Source organism: Sorex araneus, chromosome 5 (genome assembly GCF_027595985.1).
Source record: "Sorex araneus isolate mSorAra2 chromosome 5, mSorAra2.pri, whole genome shotgun sequence".
In the NCBI taxonomy this organism is placed as follows: domain Eukaryota; kingdom Metazoa; phylum Chordata; class Mammalia; order Eulipotyphla; family Soricidae; genus Sorex; species Sorex araneus.
Window position 1 is genome coordinate 11,695,318 of NC_073306.1, and position 21,190 is coordinate 11,716,507.

General features: G+C 50.8%; 1 protein-coding gene across 1 annotated transcript in view; it reads right to left on the reverse strand.

The window, feature by feature from the left end:
• CACHD1 (cache domain containing 1) overlaps window positions 1-21,190 on the reverse strand; it is a 247,408-nt gene that overhangs the window by 84,030 nt on the left and 142,188 nt on the right. Inside the window, exon 4 of the mRNA XM_055138282.1 lies at window positions 2,411-2,517. Coding sequence (XP_054994257.1) covers window positions 2,411-2,517 — 107 coding nt within the window. The remainder of the gene's footprint in view (window positions 1-2,410; window positions 2,518-21,190) is intronic.

Below are 21,190 nucleotides of genomic sequence, written 5' to 3' on the forward strand. Positions count from 1 at the left end.
TTAAAAATTAATATATTTTAAAATGTAAAATTAATAATTATAATAAAAACATGTCATTAAATAACTATTTAATTCAAATTAAATAAATTTAATAGTTGTGTGCAGCAAGTACGGCACCTGCCTTGCATGCAGCCAACCTGGGCTCATTCCCCCAGCAGCCCATATGCTCTCCCCCAGTACCACCCTCAGCACAGAGACAGGAGTAACCCCTGAGCATCGCTGGGTGTGGCCCCAAGACAAATCAACCAGAGAAACAACAGCAATAAAGAAGCAAGACTAATCAGAGAAACATCCAGCTCCATACAAATGATCTCTCTACTCTCCCAAATGTTACTGGCGCCCGCTCGAACAAATCGAAGATCAATGGGATGACCAGTGATACAAGTGAAGTGACGCTCTCCCAAATGACACTACATGGCATTAAACTCCACCCCTGCCCCCGGCCACACTGATGGTGCTTGGGGTTCTTCAGGGCAGCCCCCCGAGATGTTTGGGGGACCGGGTGGCGGCAGGGAAGCGACAGGGTCAGCAGTACCTGAGGCCTCACACACACCCCTGTAGAGCAGCTCCAGCCAAGGTGCCAGTCCTAAATATTATTTTAAAGGCAGCCCACAAAGTGAACATGCATTACAGCACATTTTAACTAGCCCACAATGTCGGATGGCACTGCCAGGGTCTGGGACACAGTTAAATGTGAACCTTGTGGAAGGCTTGTTGTTTCAGCCACCGCACGGGCTCTCGTGTTACTGAGCATACTTGAGAGCAAGTTGGTAAATATTACACTTGGGAACCAGGAGATGCCGGTTCTGCTTTCCAGCTCTGTGTCTGGGGCCAGGGAAGGAATCTTCCATAATTCACTTTCTCTGCCCATTCCAGGCCCTTCTCTTTTCAGTCATTTTTAATGAAAAAATATTTTCACCCAACTTCCCTTTTCAGGAGTCAACCCTACCCGCTTCATAAGCCCTCACGTTTCTCACCCCAACTTTAAAAAAAAATGACTGAATCTATTAAATATTGGTCTAGACAGTATGTGCCTGGCTGATTTGGCTGAAACCCGCTAGCTGGCAGTCATAGTTTTATTAACCCTCAATAACACCTGCTTCTGCTTCTTTCTTCCCAGACCTCGTAAAACGCCCTTGCTTCTGTCCACAGTCCCCGAAGTCTGCGGGCGTCCCCCGTGAGGGGGCGGGAGAGGGCTGGGAGTCAGCAGTCTGACCCTCTGGCTTCACACTTGGGTTTTACGTGTCTGCAGGAGAACGGAATTTGGGAAACTGCATTCTTCCGGGGCGAGGATCGGCTCTTTCAGCCCTCCCGCCAACCAGAAAGTCCTGGAACTACAAAAGTCTCAGAGGCTCCCTTCGAAGGGGTGAGGCTAGTAACATGATTTCTAAATCAAAAAGGTCAATGACTTTCGCTTTTGAGCTCTCTCAATCAAATGTGTACATAACTGGGTGAAAAGGGTGAGGAGGGGCTGGAGCGATAGCACAGCGGGTAGGGCGTTTGCCTTGCACGCGGCCGACCGGGGTTCGATTCCCAGTATCCCGTATGGTCCCCTGAGCACCGCCAGGAATAATTCCTGAGTGCAGAGCCAGGAGTGACCCCTGTGCATCGCCGAGTGTGACCCAAAAAGCTGAAAAAAAAAAAAAAAGAAAAGGGAGAAGAACCTGGACGTGACTCCTGGCAAGAAAACAGAGGGATACTGTCCCTTCGGAGCTGAAGACCCCACACGGTGACCTTGGGAGTTAGGGATGCTGCTATACCCAGGAAGGCCAATGGCAACATACCACATCAGGGCATGATTTATTAGTAGAAAAGCTCCCTTGTTGTACTTTAACTAAAGACCCAGACAAAAACAAATATAATATTACATGTTTTTTTCGTTTTCGTTTTCTTTTTTTTTTTTTTGGTTTTGGGGCTTCAGTCAGTAATGCTTAGGACTTAGTCCTGGTCTACACTCAGGAATCACTCCAGGCGGTGCTCTGGCGACTATATGGGATGCCAGGGATTGAACCCGGGTTGGCTGTGTGCAAGGCAAATGCCCTACCCTTCGTACTACCACTCCAGCCCCTGAACAAAAATTATCAAGAGGAACACATATGAAATTCACCCCCTACTCCTAATAGCTAAGCAAATGGTCTCTGAAATAACAAATGCAAAGGCCCTAACAAATAAGAAAATGGGAGCTCGACAAAAACTGTCAGGGGATAAATATAAAAAAATAAAAAGCTCAGCATGTGTTGCTTCGTTTTCTTCTCTCTCTTCTGAGTATCAACTTCCAGCAAGATGTATCCCAATTTAAGCACGCGAAGGTTCCTTTCCACCATTGCAGGAAACTCTTTAAACAACACCCTCCTTAACCTTGAGCATGTCAGAACAGAGGTCACCTTTCTAAAACCAAGAGATTACTGACCTGAATTTAAGTCTCGTCCTGGGTTGAAGGCCCGGCTATTCACAGTAGTGGAAAGTCGGTCACAACTAATGGTTCTAGACACGTTGGTATTAAAATTCCCATCGAATCTGAAACAACAGAAAGGCATCAGCGACTGTCATCTGGCAATTGCTTCATCCCAATCACCCCCGCCCCAATCACAGTTGATAACTGGAGGTGAAGTAGTACAGGACATAAACGAGTGAATTAATTGGACTTGTATTTGAAATAAATACATTTCAAACTGACCCTGTGGAATATGAGAAAAAGCAACAGATGCAGGTTTTAACAAACCAAGTTCAAGTTGAAGGGAACAGAGAAGTTACTAATTCCCAGTCACCTTGTTCTCTGATGAATCTGATTCAGGTACTACATACAAAATCCTACTGAGACAAGACTTGACAGTCTCCATTTTCTTTTTATTTAAAAAGCTTCTGATTTCTTTTATTGTGCGTGTATGTGTGTGTGTGTGTGTGTGTGTGTGTGTGTGTGTGTGTTGTTACCAGGGATATAAACCAGCACTTCGTATGTTGGGGGCATCTACCCTACCATTGACATAGATGTCCATCCCCACAGCCTCCTTTTTTCTTATTTAAAACATGCACGAATAAAACTTTTCCCAACTAGGGATGTGACAGAGCAAGTGTGATTCCTTATGTGTGAGTCCTTGGGTTTGATTCCTGGCATTGCTTAGCACTGCTAGGGGTGTCCTGTCCCCTCTAACAAATACACAGAGCCAAACATTTTTTTTTCCCCAGTGATGTCAAAAAAATGATAAATCATCTACCCAACTTCCTTTCAAGGCACATGAGGGGGCCGGCACCTTTCAGCTTGTAATGTAAATAAATCCAAGGTCTTTGGATGTCCAGTGGCACGGCAAATACTAGTACCAGGGCTAGAACAATACCGTTACTCTGATGCTAGCTGATCAATCATTGCTAGTTTAGTCAACAGCTCACATGCCTAAGCAAACAGCAAGCTGAAAGAAAGCGCTCCGATTCTTTTAGATCCTGCAGATTCTATCATACATCACTGGTTATACAGTCACTAGGTATTTTCAAAAGAAAATTGTATCCAAAAGTAACAAGAAAATCATGAACTTCCAAGTAGCCTTCTTAGGCTTTTCTTTTGTTTTGAAAAGAAACTTCTTTGGATTTACCCTGGCTATACCCAGAGCTTACTCCTGGTTCTGTCCTCAGAGATTACTCCTGGCAAGGCTCAGGGGACCATATGGGATGCTGGGGATCGAACTTGGATAGGTTGCCTGCAAGACAAGTGCCTTAATCACTGTACAAGTGCCTTAACCACTATCTCTCTAGCCCCTACTCAGGACTTTAAAATACTGAGCAGATTCATAAGACTTCAAAGAATCCCCCCAGATAAATTCTATCTGACATTGACTGAAATTTATATTAAAATCAGTACCTCAGATGATAAGTGCCTTTAATGAAATTCTATTCACGTGGGTAAAGACTCCCATTTATATTGAAAGAAACACTCTTTAGAAATCAAAATCGGGCCGGAGCAATAGCACAGCGGGTAGGGCGTTTGCCTTGCACGCGGCCAATCCAGGTTCAATACCCAGCATCCCATAGGGTCCCCTGAGCACTGCCAGGAGTAATTCCTGAGTTCAAAGCCAGGAGTAACCCCTGTGCATTGCCGGGTGTGTGTGACCCAAAAAGAAAAAAAAAATTAAAATCTGGGACCAGAGATTTGGTACATAGCAGGTAAGGTGTTTGCGTTGCATGTGGCCAACCTAGGTTTGATCTCCAGCATCCCACATGGTCCCCTGAGCACCACCAAGAGTGATTCCTGAGTGCAGAGCCAGGAGTAAGCCCTGTGCATCGCTGGGCGTGGCTCAAAACCCTTCCCCCACCAATCAAAACTCCACCCATTGGTCCCATGAACTTTACTGATCGCATTTTACCACGTGTGCGATGTCTTCAATGGAATCAACTTTATAACCTCAGGGTGGGGATCTTTAGGACGTTGCTGGGTCCCACAGCCAGAGGATGAGGTGGCTAGATGTTCAGAGACTTTCGGGTTTCACCACCCGGAAGTTAATCAGGATTGTCAACCAGAGTGCCAGGACTCAGCCGTTTCACTCAAGGGGCTGCTCCGCCTTTGGACTGGCTCCCAGCTGTCTGCAGAGAACACGGCTGTCCCCGAGCCACAGCCGGAGAGACAGAGAGAGTATGCCGGCAGACGCCTGTCTCCGGGGCCACAGTGCACTGTCCCTCCCTGGTCTTACCGCCTCCCCACAGAAGCAACTTGCCCACATCTGCATGGAGCAAGTCACTCACATGCTTTGCTGGGTCAAACCTAGCAGTGCTCAGAGGTTTCCTGCTCTGCACTCAGGTATCACTTCTGGCAGTGGGAATCGAACCTGGGTCAGCCATGTACAAAGTCCTTCCGCTCAACTATCACTCCAGCTTACACACTTCTTTTTTTATAAATTCTTAAAAATAATTTTTTTTTTTTGAATCACTGTGAGAAACAGCTCCAAAGCTTTCCTGATTGAATTTCAGTCATACAATGATCAAACACCCATTCTTCTACCAGTGTACATTTTCTACCCCCCGTGTCCCCCAGTGTCCCTCCTGCCACCCCCTACACCCTACCTACCCCGCCTCCTGCCTCTACGGCAGGCACCTTCCTTCTTACTCTCGCTCTACTTTGCGCCTCATCATTTGCAATACGGATACTGAGAGGCCATCACGCTCGGCTCTTAGTCTCCTTCCAGCGCACATCTCCCGTCCCGAGCGATCCCTCCAACCATCACTGACTTCATGATTCCTTCTCCGTCCCAGCTGCCTTCTCCCCCAGCAGGAGGCGGGCTTCCAACGGACTCACGCCCTTCTTAGCCCAAGACCAGACAGTGTGGCAATGATGGTCAAAACCCTGTTGCAGGGGCCAGAGCGATAGCACAGCGGGTAGGGCGTTCGTCTTGCACGCAGCCGACCTGGGTTCGATCCCCGGCATCCCATATGGTCCCCCAAGCACCGCCAGGAGTAATTCCTGAGTGCAAAGCCAGGAGTAACCCCTGAGCATTGCTGGGTGTGACCCCCCCCCCAAAAAAAAGCAAAAAACAAAACAAAAAACCCTGTTGCAGTGCAAAAGCCCCACAGAGCTCTTCGGGCCGTGGCAGTTCTTGTCTGGCCCCTCTTGGCAGGACAGACCAAGAGAATTCTCTGAGATGATCAAAATGGCTTTTCGGCGGGAGGACTGTCCACGGGGGTGACCACCAGCAATCAGCCAAGGCTGAGATGGAGCAAATGTCACAGGTACTACATTGTCTACTCTGCTGGATCTTAACTACGTCCCTGCTGGACTATGGCTCCGGCCCAGAGAAGGAAAAAAAAAAAAAAGAAAAAAAAAAGAAAACCAAACATTTTTATAACAATAAAAAAGGGAAGTAACTGATTAACCAGCCAAAGTGGGTGCTTGGCAAACACGGTCTGTCATAAAAAGGTCCCTCCACGTTCTTCTCTTCCTTTATCAGCCACCTACCTGATGCCCCTCTCTCTGGACCTTGCCCCCTACCCACACGCTCCTCCCAGGCCCCTGCCAGCCTCCAGGGCCTCAGCTGCCGCCTCTGCGCTTCTCAACCTTCCCACAGAAACCGCTCCCGACAACTCCAGTCCTGCCCGCTCCTAACCAACTCGAGTCATTCTGCTCAATTCCATGCTGTGCCCCCTTTTGTCCCCTTTCCCTTCCTGGTCTCCTAACCAAAGGGTCTTCCCAGAGCATCATCATGTTGCCAACAGCCTGATTTTCGATTCTCTCTCTGGCAAACACGATGGTCAGAGACCAAGAATCTTACTTCTCTGTACCTTCCCTATAAACCAAATAAAGGTACAAAGGTGTGTGGCAGCGGGCGGGGGGGGGGGGGCGCGGGGGAGGGGAGATTCCGAGAGAGGTCATGATGGTGTGTAAGCCGGACCAGGCAGCCCTGGGCAGATGATTCTCTATTTCCATTTGTTGAATTTGCCTGCGAATTTGTTCTTGCTTTCGACAGTACCAGAAATTGACAGGCTTCCATATCCAATTCTCTCTAAAACCTGATGATGGTTTTTTTTTGGGGGGGAGGGGGCAAGGGGCCCAGGTCACACCTGGCAATACTTAGGGATTACTCCTGGTCCTGCACTCAGGAATTATTCCTGGAGGTGCTGGAGGGTCATATGGGATGTTGGGGATCAAACCTGGGTCAGCCGAGTGCAAGGCAAACAGGCAAACGCCCTCCCCGCTGTGCTATCGCTCCAGCCCCTGCCCGGCTGGACGATCACTCTGGCTGCCGTTGCTTGGTTTTATGTTCCGTGGGTCTAGCCAAGCGCTGGGAATGTGACACCCTGTCAATGTCCACTGGTGATGGACTAAGGAGGAAGGCCAGAGGCTTAAGAGCCCACACAGCTCTGGCGACTTCACACTATCAGAGACTGGCTAAGTGTGATAGGCGGGAGCCGGAGGGTGTCAAGGTCAGGAGTGGCGGCTGAGCTAGATGAGATCCTGGACTTACTTGCTCACTGTGCCAAGCTCTCGCACACAACCAAACAGCCCGAGCCCTCGTTTTCTCAGTTACGAGATCGTGACGATGGGGCCCGGGGTAGTACGGGGGTGGGTGTTCGCCTTGAATGTGGTCAACCTTATTTTGATCCCAGGCACCATCTGGTCCTCTGAACATCACCAGGAGCAACCCCTTGAGCACAGAACTGGAGGCAGCCCCAAGCCCTGCTGGGTGCAGCTCCACAAACCCCCCTGCAAATAAATAAACGCAACACAAGCAAAACGGTAATGGCGCAGGAGGGGTAGAATAGTGGGTAGGGCGCTGGCCTTGCATGCAGTCAACCCAGGTTTGATCCCTGGCACCTGGTGTGGTCCCCTGAGCACTGCCAGGCATATATTCATGAGTGCAGAGCCAGGGGTAAGTCCTGAGCACCGTCTGGAGTGGCCCCAAAAGCAAAAGAACAGTAACAACAATAACAAGGTAATGGTAATAGTACCTGCTTGCTCACGAGCAGAGTGCATGCTCTGCATATGCATATGGGAGGCCCGGCTGATCCCCGACACTGCGTGGCCCTCCAAGCACTGCTGGGAGCACCCCCCCCAAAAAAAAACTTAAAATAATAAACAGAGGTGCGGAACCGGAATCCGGAGTTCCGACCTCCGTCGACGATCAAGAATCAGGGACGCTGTCTCGTTTGCTAAGACATCAAAAATCAGATGGGCCGGACATGTAATGCGATTCAGAGATGACTGCTGGACTAGAGCTGTTACCGACTGGATTCCACGGGACATCAAAAGACCGCGTGGCCGCCCACCAATGAGATGGTCAGACTTCTTCGTCAAGACCCTGAGTGAGTGATTTGAGGCTCTTCCTGTTCCTGGAGCGAGCAGATATCATTGGACTCTACTAGCACTCGACAGGGATGAATGGAGACGTTACTGAAGCCCGCTCCAGCAAGTCGAAGATCAACGGGAAGACCAGTGATACAAGTGAGGTTCGGGACCAACAGTACAGGATGTAAGGCACTTGTTTGGCATGTGGCTGACCGAGTTCAGTCCCTGGCACTGAATACTGTCTCCACTACACAACCAGGAGTAAGCCCTGAGCACATCACATGTGGCTAAAAACAAAACAAAACACCCACCAAAAATAGTGATAAAATTGGAAACAAGATCAAGGAACAGGAAATTCTCACAGAGACACAGGCATCCGGGACGCTAAGTTACATTAAGGGCTAATGGTGGCATATTAAGTGTGTGGTTTGAGGGTGTAGTTGGCTGGGGGGGTGGGGCTGGACTCTGTTCCTGGTGAAATCCAGCCAAGGAAGCGTCACTGTTCAAAACTCAACCTGGCGGGGCTGGGTTGAGAGCACAGCGGGTAGGGCATTTGCCTTGCACGTGGCCAACCTGGGTTCGATTCCCAGCATCCCATACGGTCCCAGAGCACCACCAGGAGTAATATCTGAGTGCATGAGCCAGAAGTAACCCTTAAGCATCACTGGGTGTGACCCAAAAAGAAAGGGAAAAAAAAAAAACACCCTCAACCTGGCAATGGGAAGCAAAGAGACTTGGGTGCAGTAATGTGGCAGCAACCAGAGGACCCCCACATCCGCACCCCTCCACCCCTCCACTCCGTCCCCACACCTGTCACGCAGTGCTGGGCACTGGAAATTGAAGCTCAAGTATCCAAGGTATGTGCTTGAGCCCTGAAAGAGATCTTCCCTGTTCCCTGAGTGATGCTTTAATGGGAAAGTGGTGCAGGAACAACGCGGAAACACCACAGCTGCGAGCAAGCTGGAGCTTACGTGGTGCAAACAGTGAGAAATCACCCTCTTCCCTCCACTGCAAAAAAAAAAAAAAAAAACCCAACAAAAAAAACCCAAGTGGTTGTTTTTATTTTCCCTAAGGAATTCCCGCTCGGCTGGAATTTAATACGCAGCAGCAGCAGAGGGGCTGAGGACAAATGAACCCACATGCTCTTAGTTGGGGAACATCTGGGATCTGAAACTGACGACAAAGATCAAGGATACACTTAGGGGCCAGACTGAGGAGCAGAGCGGGGAGGGCCTTTGCCTTGAAAGCAGCCGGCCCGGGTTCAATCCCTGGCACCTTGTAGGGTCCCCCAAACTCCATCAGGAGTGACCCCCGAGTGCTGAGCTAGGAGTAAGCCCTGAGCACTGCGGGATGTGGTCCAAAAACAAAGCCAAAAAAAGGGTAATATTCGTTCCCCGAGTAACTGCATGTCGTGAAGGCCAGTGGTTTTCCTTGAACTTCAAACAAACAACAAAACCCTTTTTCAGAGGCTGGAGAGATAGTACAGAGGCGAGGGCACTTGCCTTGCACACAGCCGACCTGGGTTCAACCCCCAACATCTCATATGGTCCCCAAAGCTCCATGAGGAGTAATTCCAGAGTGCAGAGCCAAGAGTAACTAACCCCTGAGCATCTCTGGGTGCGGCCCAAAGAACCAAGCAATGTGTGTGTGTTGGCGTGGGGGGAAGCGCGCGGGGAGATCTTTCTCAGCTGTCGGGTGTTCCTGAATATGGACTTAACCTCAGCACTGGAAACCCAGTCACATTAAGGAGAATCCCCTAGAATATTGTCTGCCATGGAGGCAGTGGGAGGGTGGGAGAGGGGGGGGGTATACCGGGGAGACTGGTGGTGGGGAATGTGCACTGGTGGAGGGGTGGGTGTTTGATTGATGGGTGTGATTGTAACTCAGTCATGAAAGCTTCTAACCGTATCTCACGGTGAATCAATAAAATAAAATAAAATAAAATAAAAAACAAATTAAAAAAAAGGAGAGAATCCCTTGGAAATGAGTCTGGATCCAGCCCCTGCCTACGGTCAGATGAGGGACCTGCGACCACAGGGGACTTGGGACCACCAGGAGGACTAGGGGTCACCAGAAGAGTCTCTCTACCTTCTGCTCACACACTCGCTGGCCCAAGTGACTGGAAGGGACCTCCCCTCCCCCCATGCCTCACAGCAGCGGCAGCTGCCGGCCCAAGAGGGGAAATGTATTCTGGGCGCGTGTGCCTTTTAGAAAACAATCTGGAAAAAGAAAACACACTATTCATCCCGGGCTAGCGACCGAGAGACGTCAAGTTCATGCTCAAGATACTTTCTAAACACACGTCAGTTGCTCTCTTGGGTTCCCCCAGAGATTTTTCAATGAGACGTCAATCGGCTCACATTGACCTCATAGTTTGTGGAATGGGCAGGAATTGATATAAAAAAAAAATCACAGATTTTTTTATACAAATTGAGCAGGTAGTCCAGCTCATCTTTAGACCTGTGATTTTTATTTTAAAGCAGTAATAAAAAGAGAACAATCCCATCTCCATCACTCCTCAGAGCCTGACTTTTACAAAAAAAAGAGATACTGGCTGACAGCTTTCTCTCCTTATTTTCATAAGATAAAACCACGGTGCCTGAAATTGAGTTTTAAGAGAAAATCCTCCATCTTTCCTACCCCCTCAGGAGGGGAAAAAAAAATACAACAAAAAACAAGAACAACAAAAACTTCCTCCTGGATTTACTTTCATGAACAACTGATCGAAACTGCATCCCGAGGGAGAAGACAGAAGTGTGACTCTCACTTTGATCTCTTCCCCATGGAGAAATTCACTCCCTGCCTGGCCTGCAAGATGTTCATTTGATTGACGTTTGCTCTGATGTGCAAACTGCTTTGAACTTCAGACATTTAATTCCCATCAGGCTGCAGTCATTTTTATTCTCCTTCAACAGGATTTACAAGCAGGAGATCAGCAAATGTAGAAGATAAAATAAATTTGCAGAAGCTTTGAATCTTACATCAAAACCGTGTTCAAGTGACTTCCAATTGGATTTCGTTCAGTCTCGGTTCACAGTGTAAATCAACTTGGCCGCGGAGCCCCAGTTTAGAAAGAGAGAGAGAGAGAGAGTGAGAGAGAGAGAAAGGAGAGAGACACACAAATACCAGCTGGGCTTTACTTCCTGCATCTCTTTCTCGGGCTTTGTTTAAATTGCCCACGGAAGGTGATTTCCCAGGCAAATCATTCAGAACCCCGCGTTTCCCGAGGTACTGCCAGCAAAGCCTGCCCAATTTATCACACACTGCACAAAACCCACACCCACCGAGAGGGCCCCCGGGGCAGTGGCGAAATGCCGTTATTGTGCAGGGACCCCGTTTAAAAAGCAAATTCCCGCGGAGCTCCGGGAACAGGCTTCCACAGATAGTTGAGTTCATAAACAAAGCGGATCGGATGACAGCTAATGAGGAAGAGAATTTTTCCCCCCCCCCACTTGCTTGCTGGCTTTGAATCATCGCTCAAGTGCCGAGGCAGGTGCCAAAGGATAAAAAAATAAAATAAAATAAAACAAACAAACAAACAAAAAAGCTCTTCTGGAAGCCAATCCGTATCAGGTCGGAGGCTGGTTGTGCAGTGCTCAGAGGTGTCTGGGGGTGCCCCGGCTTGCCTGACCTTCCCAACTGCCCCTTGAGGAAGCGAATGAGCCGCGCCCCTTTAAGAGTCAGCGCCCCTTTAAGAAGATGTGGCAGGGGGGCCGGAGCTCCAGTCCAGGGGTGAGACATAGGTCTTGCATGTGGCTGACCCCGCCTTGATCCCTGGCACTGCACTGGGTCCCCCCGAGCACTGTCAGGGGCGATCCCTGAGTGCCCGAGCCAGGAAAATAAGGCCTGAGCAGCACTGGGTGTGGCCTCCCAAGAAAACAATAAATCAAATTCATCAAAGAAGGCCAGGCTGCAGAGAAAGATGTACACTGACCGGACACCCTCCCACTCACCCAACCTACCCACCCCCCAACACCATCCTGGTCTTAGGAGGAGCCCGGTACCCCCTGGCTTATGACGGATAGGACAGGGGGACCTCACACTTCACCTCCATTCAGCTGGGGCCTCACTTCTTTCTGGGAAGTGTCTGCTCTCCAAATATTTGAGCAACACCAGTTGAAAAGAATTAAACAAGGCCCCCCTTATCTTCCACTTAACCACCCATGAGAATCAAGTTAAACAAAGAAAAGAGCTAAGATAAAAATCAAACATCTGCACTGGCAAATATTTAAACTCTGTTGGAGTGAGGGGAGGTGGGAGGGGTAAGAAAGGGATCACTTCAAAAAGGCGGAAAAAAAAAAATCACATTTCTAAAGTAAATGAGACTCCAAGCCCCCCAGCCCGCCCGCCCCACTGAGGTTCGTACTCAAACACCTCAATTAAAGGACAGGACTGAAAAGCTGACTAAGAAGGCGCAATCGAGTTCCCTGAATCCTTTCCCTTCCACCTCTGCAGAGATGGCGCGATAAGGCACATTCTTTTTATTCTTATCAGTAACACGGATTAAATCTTCAGGCTCAGCAACTCAGCCTCGATGTCCTTGAAGGGAAGACCTGTGAGGTTCTATTAACTGCCGCTCACACAGCCCGATTTCTCCTCCGCAGGCTCCTGCTCTCATCTTGGGTCTCACTCCCGGATTCCCGGGGGTGAGACCAACCTCTGGAGAGAAGGAAGGGGTTCCCCGTGTAACAGTGCTCAGGGGCTACACCCAATCCATGCAGGGGTTGGGGGCGCTAAGTTCCAGGCTTCCTCGTGCAAACCATGTACTCCAGCCCTCTGAGCCCCCTCCCTGGCCCAGGGGGTCATCTTGGTAATCTACTTTCTCACACAAGCTTGCAGAACTGCACCTCTAGGGGCTGGAGCAATAGCACAGTGGGTAGGGCGTTTGCCTTGCACGCGGCCGACCCGGGGTTTGATTCCCACCATCCCATATGGTCCCCCGAGCACTGCTGGAAGTAATTCCTGAGTGCAGAGCCAGGAGTAACCCCTGTGCATCGCCTGAGTGCAGAGCCAGGAGTAACTCCTGTGCATCCTGGATGTGACCCAAAAAAGCAATAAAATAAAATAAAATAAAACAAAAAAACCTGCAGCTCTAAGGGGCACTGGGGCGTGGGGCGTGGGGGAGGGAACTCTCCATCACAGGTAGGAGAAAGGTGATCTGGGAAAATCAGGCAGGAAGCAGGCAGGTGGGCAGGTGCAGGGGGTCCCTGGGCTTCCTCTGGGTAATTCCGAGGCCTTTGCCCATTCTGCTTCCCCGAACTCTAGTAGGACTCAGATGCCCTTTCTGGTTCTTTCTCGCTTGCTAGAAAGAGACCACGTGTATACCATGTGGAGATACCCATGTGTATCCCCAGGCCCGAGCTGGCAGGTTTGTCCTGAGCTTGTGGGTTTTTTTCTTTTCTTTTTTTTTTTTTCCACAATGCAGAACCCCGCTACCCCAGCCCCCACTGGCCCGGTCCAGTCTGGTGGAGCCCAGAGATGGCCAATGACCACGGGCCTCATCTCGGACAGGCCACTGGGCAGCAGGTCGATGGCAGACAGTGGTGGGCGGGTGGCAGACCTCAAAGGGCAGCACCAGAGTCTCAGAGAGAGCAGGTGACCCATCTCTCAGGCGCACATCCGAGGGGAAGGAAAGGACCCCCCCCAAAAAAAAAAAACTATGCAAGAGAAAACATTGGGGCACTGGACACGGGACAGACGGGGCCCACGGGCCTTCACAGGAGCGAGTGGCTTGGCTGACGCGGGCTTGAGGCCGGTCACGTCCCCGGGGAGAGAGCAGGTTAGTTTAGGGCTCCTGCATCGCGTCTTCTCAGATTATTCCACATAAGAAAGCGCAGACATGGAGCTCGGCTCCGGCCTCCCTAGCTTTCTGGGCCACACCCAGTGGTCATGTTCAGCCCGGCGAGGGACTGTCTCTTAACGCGGACACTGCCTGCCAGTGAGTTGAGTTCAGAGGCCAGATTTTTATGGAGAAAGACGGAGTGGAAACACAGGACCAGCTCTCCCGCACGGCCACAGACGGCGAGAGAGGAGACGCAGTCTTCTAACTGCGCCTGGCCCTGCCCTGCCCTTGGGGTGAAGAAGGGAGGCCTGGAAAGCAGGTTGCTCATGGGGTCCACACAAGGGCAGGGTGAGGCAGGGTCTTTAGGCTCCTAACGGTGTAAGGAGACACATGTATACACACACACACACACACACACACACACACACACAGAAGTACTGCAGGCTCACGCATGCACCCACGCGTGGTCCTAAGCAGGAACACATAGTTCATCACACGCCACTCCAACTTGACTGAGTCAAAGAATTTTTCTCCTGGGGCTGGAGCAATAGAACAGCAGCTAGGACGCTTGCTTTGCACATGACACCGTGGGTTTGGTCCCTGGTATCCCACGGGGTCCCCCAAACGCCACCAGGAGTAATTCCTGAGTGCAGAGCCAGGAGTAACCCCCGAGCATCGTGGGTGTGACTCCCCCTCCCTCCCCCAAAGATTTTCTCTTTAGGAGATTTCAGACACAGGAAGAGCTGGAGAGAGAGCACACAGCTGCTGCTGGTGGTGGTGGTGGTGGTGGTGGTGGTGGTGTGTGTGTGAGTGTTTGGGGGGATGGGGTTGGCTGAGCTGGTGTTTGCCTGGCACGCAGTTCAATTCCCGGCAGTGCTTACAGTTCCCGAAACCCTCCCAGGAATGAGTCTGAGCGCAGAGCCAGGAGTGAACCTGAACAGGGCTGGAGGGATGGGGTCAGGCACTTACTCTGCACGCAGCTCACCCCGGTGTGATCCCAGGGGTCACTCCTGAACACAGAGTCAGCCACGGCCCCTGAACACGATGGGGTGCACCGCCGAACCCCAACACATGGACAGAAACCAAAACCGCGGAAGTGGAAGGTCTTTGACTGAAGGAGCCACGCGGATACCGTGTTTCCTAACACGGCCCAAGCCACTCTGAAACGAGCAGCGACGTGCAAAACCCTTGTGGAGTTCTGAACACCCCTCCCGCCGCTCCGGCACCAAAGTCGCAAAGACTCGAACCCGTGCCAGCCCACCTGCCAGCAGGGATGACTCTTTCCTAAAAGTACTGTGGGAAGGGGTCAATGGCTGAAACTGGGGCATTTTATTTCCGGGGACAAACCCACAAGCTCAGCTTCCTGCAGACACAAAAGGACCCGCCACCTAATTCAAGCTCAGCGGGCCAGGTCCTGGCCGGTCACCTGATTTAACCTTGTGACCCCAAACAAAAGAACAAGAGTCCTAAGGGCGGTTGCACCTGGCAGGCCCCCAGGCCTGCTTTTCCCATGGAGCAGTGATAAGAAATAAAGTGCACAGTTAAACAATTCAGACCACAGGGTTGGTTGTTTTATTTTTTTCCCCTCCCCGTGTGACCTACCAGGAAACGAAACAAAACAGGAATGCCCACATGAGGGTCTGTGGTGGGGTCCAGAGACACTGCTTCATCCCCAACCAACCTAGCTCTGAGGGTGGGATTCATCCGTGGGTGAGAAGCAGTGAAACAACACATAAACTGGGGCTGAAGTGATAGTACAGTGGGGAGGGCATTTGCCTTGCATGCGGCCGACCCGGGTTCAATTCCCAGCATCCCCTATGGTCCCCCGAGCACCATCAGGAGTAATTCCTCAGTGCAGTGCCAGGAGTAACCCCTGTGCATCGCCGGGTATGACCCGAAAAAGAAAAAACAAACAAACAAACAAATAAGCTGATCCGAACACCTCCCTAGAACCTTCCATGGGCAATTTAACACTGACACCAGCATGTTCATGCTAAAGTCATCCTTTCTTGAAAAAAGCCTCTCTGTGGGGGCATTGGAGATAGTACAGTGGGCACGGGGCAAGCCTTGCACAGGGCTGACCTGGGCTTCACTCCCCGGGGTACTGCCCAGATGGTCCCCCGGGGTACTGCCCAGACTAATCCCTGCAGTCAGACAGTTTGGCCAAACTGGGGTGGATCCCTGGCACCCCGTATGGTGCCAGACCCCACCAGGAGTGATCCCTGAGCACATTGCTTAGAGAAAGGGCCTGAGAACAGCCAGGTGTGCCCCCCCCCAAAAAAAACCCAAGCAAAACAAAACAAAAATAGACTGAGTGTACTCTGAAGCCCCATTGAGGGGTAAGCTGAGGAACCCCAAACTACTTGCTCTCCTGAGATGCTTCCTGGGGTGTCCGACATTTTTTCCTGGAGTTTTAGGGTCGCCCTATGTGGCAGGCAACTTTTCTCTCCGTAGGATGAATCCTTCATTTCCCACCAATCAGTGTGTCCCAGTGACAGGCCTGGCCGCCCCGTAAAGCCCAGTGTCCACAGCGACAGCCCTGTCCAGCCCCTGAGGACAATGGGTCAACCGAAGGTCCCCCGTCACTGGCAGCTCCCGCCCGCCCTGCTCCTGGCTTTCTGCTCCCAGCGCCCTTCCAGGCTGCGTCCTCCTTCCCAAGGCTCAGAGACCCCACGGGGCTCGGACCACTCTCCTCTATGAGTCAGGACACGCTGGCACGCTCTTTCTCACCTGATGTCCTCCCAGCCACTGGCATGTGCTGGTTAGTGATTCCTCCTTGTCTAGAGAGCATCTCCCCCCACGCCTGGCCCACGCGTGGCCCTGAGTACTGAATGAATGGACCAACAGGCAAAGGGACGTCGCTACAAGAATTTGGGAAGTTCACACTCCTAAATTCAACCTGAGCGCGCTCGCGCGCACACACACACACACACACACTCACACACTCACACACACACACACACACACACACACACACACATGTACGCATATGCTCAAGTTCATTATTATAAAGGATGAAATTGAGCTGAGAGAACGGAGTCACCCGCCCTGGTCACCTCTCAGAGGGGCCTGCCTGGGGCGCTGTGGTAGAACATGTGTCTTACCATCAGATCCCTGCATTGCCCCCCATGCCCGGTGAGTTGCTGGCTGGTGGCACAGTGCCTAGGAATCCCCAGGGCCACCTCAGAGGATGCAACCGGGAACACAGCACAACACGTGGCAACGGGGAAAACTTTTTAAAACTCGTCGCAGAACTTCAATCCACAGTACCAGCACTCAGACGAAAACAACCACTAAGACGGGGCCACAAGTACTGGCATCTCTGCGAAAGCTCAAGTGGTTCAGAGGTTTCCAGCCAACTCTCGCCCAGCCAGTCCTCCCGCAGCCAAGACAAAACTCAGGCCTGACCCCGGGCCTCACCCCCTGGGCAAATATTGACGCACAGAAAGCGCGGCTGAAGCGGCCAGGGTTCCTGCCGCTGAGACACGCGGGCACACGGCATGCCAGTTCCTAGAAGCGGGGGTCAGCAGACACACAGTTCCCACAGAGCTTGCCCTCCCCCGGCGCCCCCCACCCCAGCTCCTCAGGTCCCTGCCTGAGACCCAGACTGGCGCTACCAGTGCACCCAAGCGTGAAGGTCAGATTCCTGCAAGCAGATGTCTCCTCCTTGTATGCCCTTCCTCCAAAATCTCGCTGCCCGGGCCAGGGAGATAGTTCACTGGGCTGGGGCGCACGCAGTGTGTGTGGGAATGCTGTGTTGCAGGGATGACGCCCCAAGAGCCACCAGGCACCACCCCCAAGTACCACGCCGGGAGTAGCCCCTGAGCACCACTGATGTCACCCCAAACCCAGCACACACCTCCTCTCATTCCTGTCAAGGAAGCAGAATCTGAGGATCCGCGATGCACAGACAGTGAAGAGATGGGAGAGAAGGATCTTTCCTTTTCTCCAGCATCCTTTCACCTTCCTGCAGCAGCTCCTGTCCTCAGCCCGGCCCCCACACCCATTTGGTATTTGGGCAGTTACAGCCAAGGCTTCTGACTGCCCAAATACCCCCCCAAACCACCGTAGCACTGTCGTAGCACTGTCGTAGCACTGTCGTCCCGTTGTTCATCGGTTTGCTCAAGTGGGCACCAGTAACGCCTCCATTGTGAGACTTGTTGTTACTGTTTCTGGCATATCGAATACACCATGGGGAGCTTGCTAGGCTCTGCCATGGGGGAGAGATACTCTTGATAGCTTGCCGGGCTCTCTGAGAGGGGCGGAGGAATCGAACCCAGGTCGGGCCGCTTGCAAGGCAAATGCCCTACACACTGTGCTATCGCTCCAGTTCATATGCCCCAAAATATACATAAAATAAGAGGAAGACCTGAAGGGCAGAAATCAACAGTTTCAGGTTCATTCTGTGCACCAAAAGGCAGAGCAAAGGTTCTGGGGTGCATCTACATGGCCGGCACCTCACATTCTGAACCCCAAAGTTGGCATCAGGCCTTCCTAGCCTGACGCATGTGCACTTCAGGCACAGCTGGTCTTAGGGTCAGCGGAAGTTCTTGCCTTTCATGCACTTTAAGCACAGGAGCTTTTATGGGTGTGAGTCACTTCCAAAACTCATCCCGCTAAGATATTTGGGGCATTTACAAGCTTCTCTCTTCTTGAATGACAGAATGCCTTTACATATCACCCTGATAAACACATCCCACTTGCATTATGTTTAGTATTTGCCCCTTCTCATGAACATTAAAATTTCTTCTTACATTTGGGTGACAGTTGTTCAGGTTCAGGGTGCTGGGGATTGAACCTAGGTCAGGCACACACTTTAAGGCAAGCACCTTATCCACCTTATCGCCTGTACTATCTGTACAGACTACATTTACTTTTCTTGTGAGAACATCCATTTACTCATCCCTGTATTCAAATTCCAACAAGTGGTGATTAGACCCAGGTTTAAGGGTGAGTTCTATGGAAACATGAATGAGGTGTCACCCAGGTGCAAAAGTGAAGCTGACAGACAGACAATGTGACACATTCGAATACTGACACATTCACTCCTACTCAGGAATAGAGAGAAAGAGGGAAGAGAGAGAGAGAGAGAGAGAGAGAGAGAGAGAGAGACAGACAGACAGACAGACAGACAGACAGACAGACAGAGACAGAGACAGAAAGAGAGACAGAGAGAGAGGAAAGAATTAAGGGAGCAACAATTCTTCTGGGGGCCAGGGAACAACATAAGAGAAGGAAAGAGGTACCAGGGCACTATCTAGAGATAAAGGACCAAGTTACTTCTTGAAACATTAATAGAAATTCACCAAGCAGGTAGCTAATGGGGAGGGGACAAAGTGGATTTCTAAGCCACTAGTAAGTGGTGGTAATAGCAGGAATGGGAGCAGCAGGAATGAAACGGGGTTTCCAGAGCAGAGAGACAGTGCAGGGCGAGGCACTTGCCTTCCATGCAGCTGATGCCCAGCACGGTACATGGTCCCCCGGCAACGGCAGGGGTAAATACTGAGGGCAGTGCCAGGAATAGTCCCTAAGCTAGCCCCGAGTATGGCCACCCACAAACAAAAGCAAACAAAAACCAAGGTTTTCTAACATTGCCACGTGTTGCTTGGCGTCTGAAGGAGGTTTAAACTCTCCCCTGGGTGAAAACCACCATCTAAAGTTCATGAGATAAGGGGCTGGAGCGATAACACAGCAGGGAGGGTGTTTGCCTTGCACACGGCTGACCCGGGTTTGATTCCCGGCATCCCATAGGGTCCTCGGAGCACCGCCAGGAGTAATTCCTGAGAGCAGAGCCAGGAGTAAGCCCTGTGCATCGCTGGGTGTAGAATTCCTGAGTGCAGAGCCAGGAGTAAGCCCTGTGCATCGCTGGGTGTATCCCAAAAAGCCAACAAAAAGTTAATGAGATTTCTCTAAAAAAAGATTTCCACCTCTTTGGTTCAAAACACATCTGCTCCTGAATGAAGTTCTATACTAAGTTTCCTGGCTGGGAAGTCTCTCTTCCATTCTCTTCTACTTTCCAATAAATCTTTTATCAAAATTACAACAACAAGAAAGAACAAAAACAACAATAAAACCCCCAACATCTGCACTCCTGATTTCAGATAAGAGAGAAAGTTGTCAAGACCTAAAGCTATAATAGTTACGTGTCAGTTATATTAGTTACTGATGCCAACTGGTATAAAAGGAACTGTCACTGTCACTGTCATCCCGTTGCTCATCAATTTGCTCGAGCGGGCACCAGTAATGTCTCCATTGTGAGACTTGTTGTTACTGTTTTTGGCATATCGAATACGCCACGGGGAGCTTGCCAGGCTCTGCCATGCGGGTGGGATACTCTTAACTTTTTTCCAAGTCTTGGTTTCTAGAGAGCCTTCATCTGGGAACCATGGGTTAACCTCATAAACAGCTTTAAAGCAGGACCGGAGCTGGTCTCCGGAAATGCAGGTGCTGGGTCCCCTATTCTTCGCTACCAGCAAAACAGAAATACACACAGAACGGGAGAAAATACTCGCCAAGCAAAGACCTGATTAGGGGTGACTATGCAAAGGCTATAAAGATTGTCAGATTTTTTTTTTCTTTTTGGGTCACACCCAGCGATGCACAGGGGTTACTCTGGGCTCTGCACTCAGGAATCACCCTTGGCGGTGCTCAAGGGACCCCCTGTGCTATCGCTCCAGCCCCGCAAGGGATATGAAGAATCCACACTCCGAGTGAAGACACAGCCAGTCTGCTGAAAGGACTGCCAGAGGATCTGAGCAAGCCCTTTTTTCAAAGATGATGAATGGCTGATAAGTGAGATAAATGAGAGCAGATAATGGATGGCCAATAAGTAAGGGTCAACAGAAAGAAAAGGAACGCTACACCACCGCCTGTCAGGAAAACACGAACCCCAAGGATCAGGAGATGTCTCCTCATCACTTGTTAGGCTGGCGAGTATCGGAAAAACAAATACTGTCAACCTTTGCCGAGGACGTGGAGAAAGGGAACTCGAAGCCGGGCAGGCTGGGTAGGGACACAGCAGTCATCAACTCTCGGGAACAGCACAGAGTTGCTAGAGAATCATAAACACAACTCCCCTCGGGTCCAACCATTCCACTCTCGGATAGTTTATCTGCGGAAAATGAAAACACTAACTTGAAAACATTATGGGGGGGTGGGGGGTTGTGGTTCCACCAGCAGGTCAACCTGTACCCGTGGAGTGAGTGTATCAGCATCCTGATGGAGCCTTCAGGCTTCGTGATACCCCCCAAACTGCTGCTGTGTCTCTGGTCAGACCCCAACAACTTGGGATCAAGTTTCCCAAAGAAATTAAATGGCCAAAAGTTAGGTAATGTGGGAGTCACGCCCACAAACCACCTTGGGCTCAGCTATACAAGCTCATTTATTGCCCTTATTTTAGAGACCCATACACCAAAAGCCACAGTTAATCTCGGCCCCATGGAAGACTGGACAGACAGGGGTATATCGGAGAGGGCGGGTCAGCCTGGTGCCTGCCCAAGCAGAGCCCCCAGCAACCGTTTGCACCCACAATCCAAAATTGCCACCATACCCCTGGCCAGGACGGACCTCACCCGAGATATTAACCTGTTGAAAATTTGGGTATGCAGGTTTTGTCGCCGAAATCTTCAGGCTTTCTCGGGGGC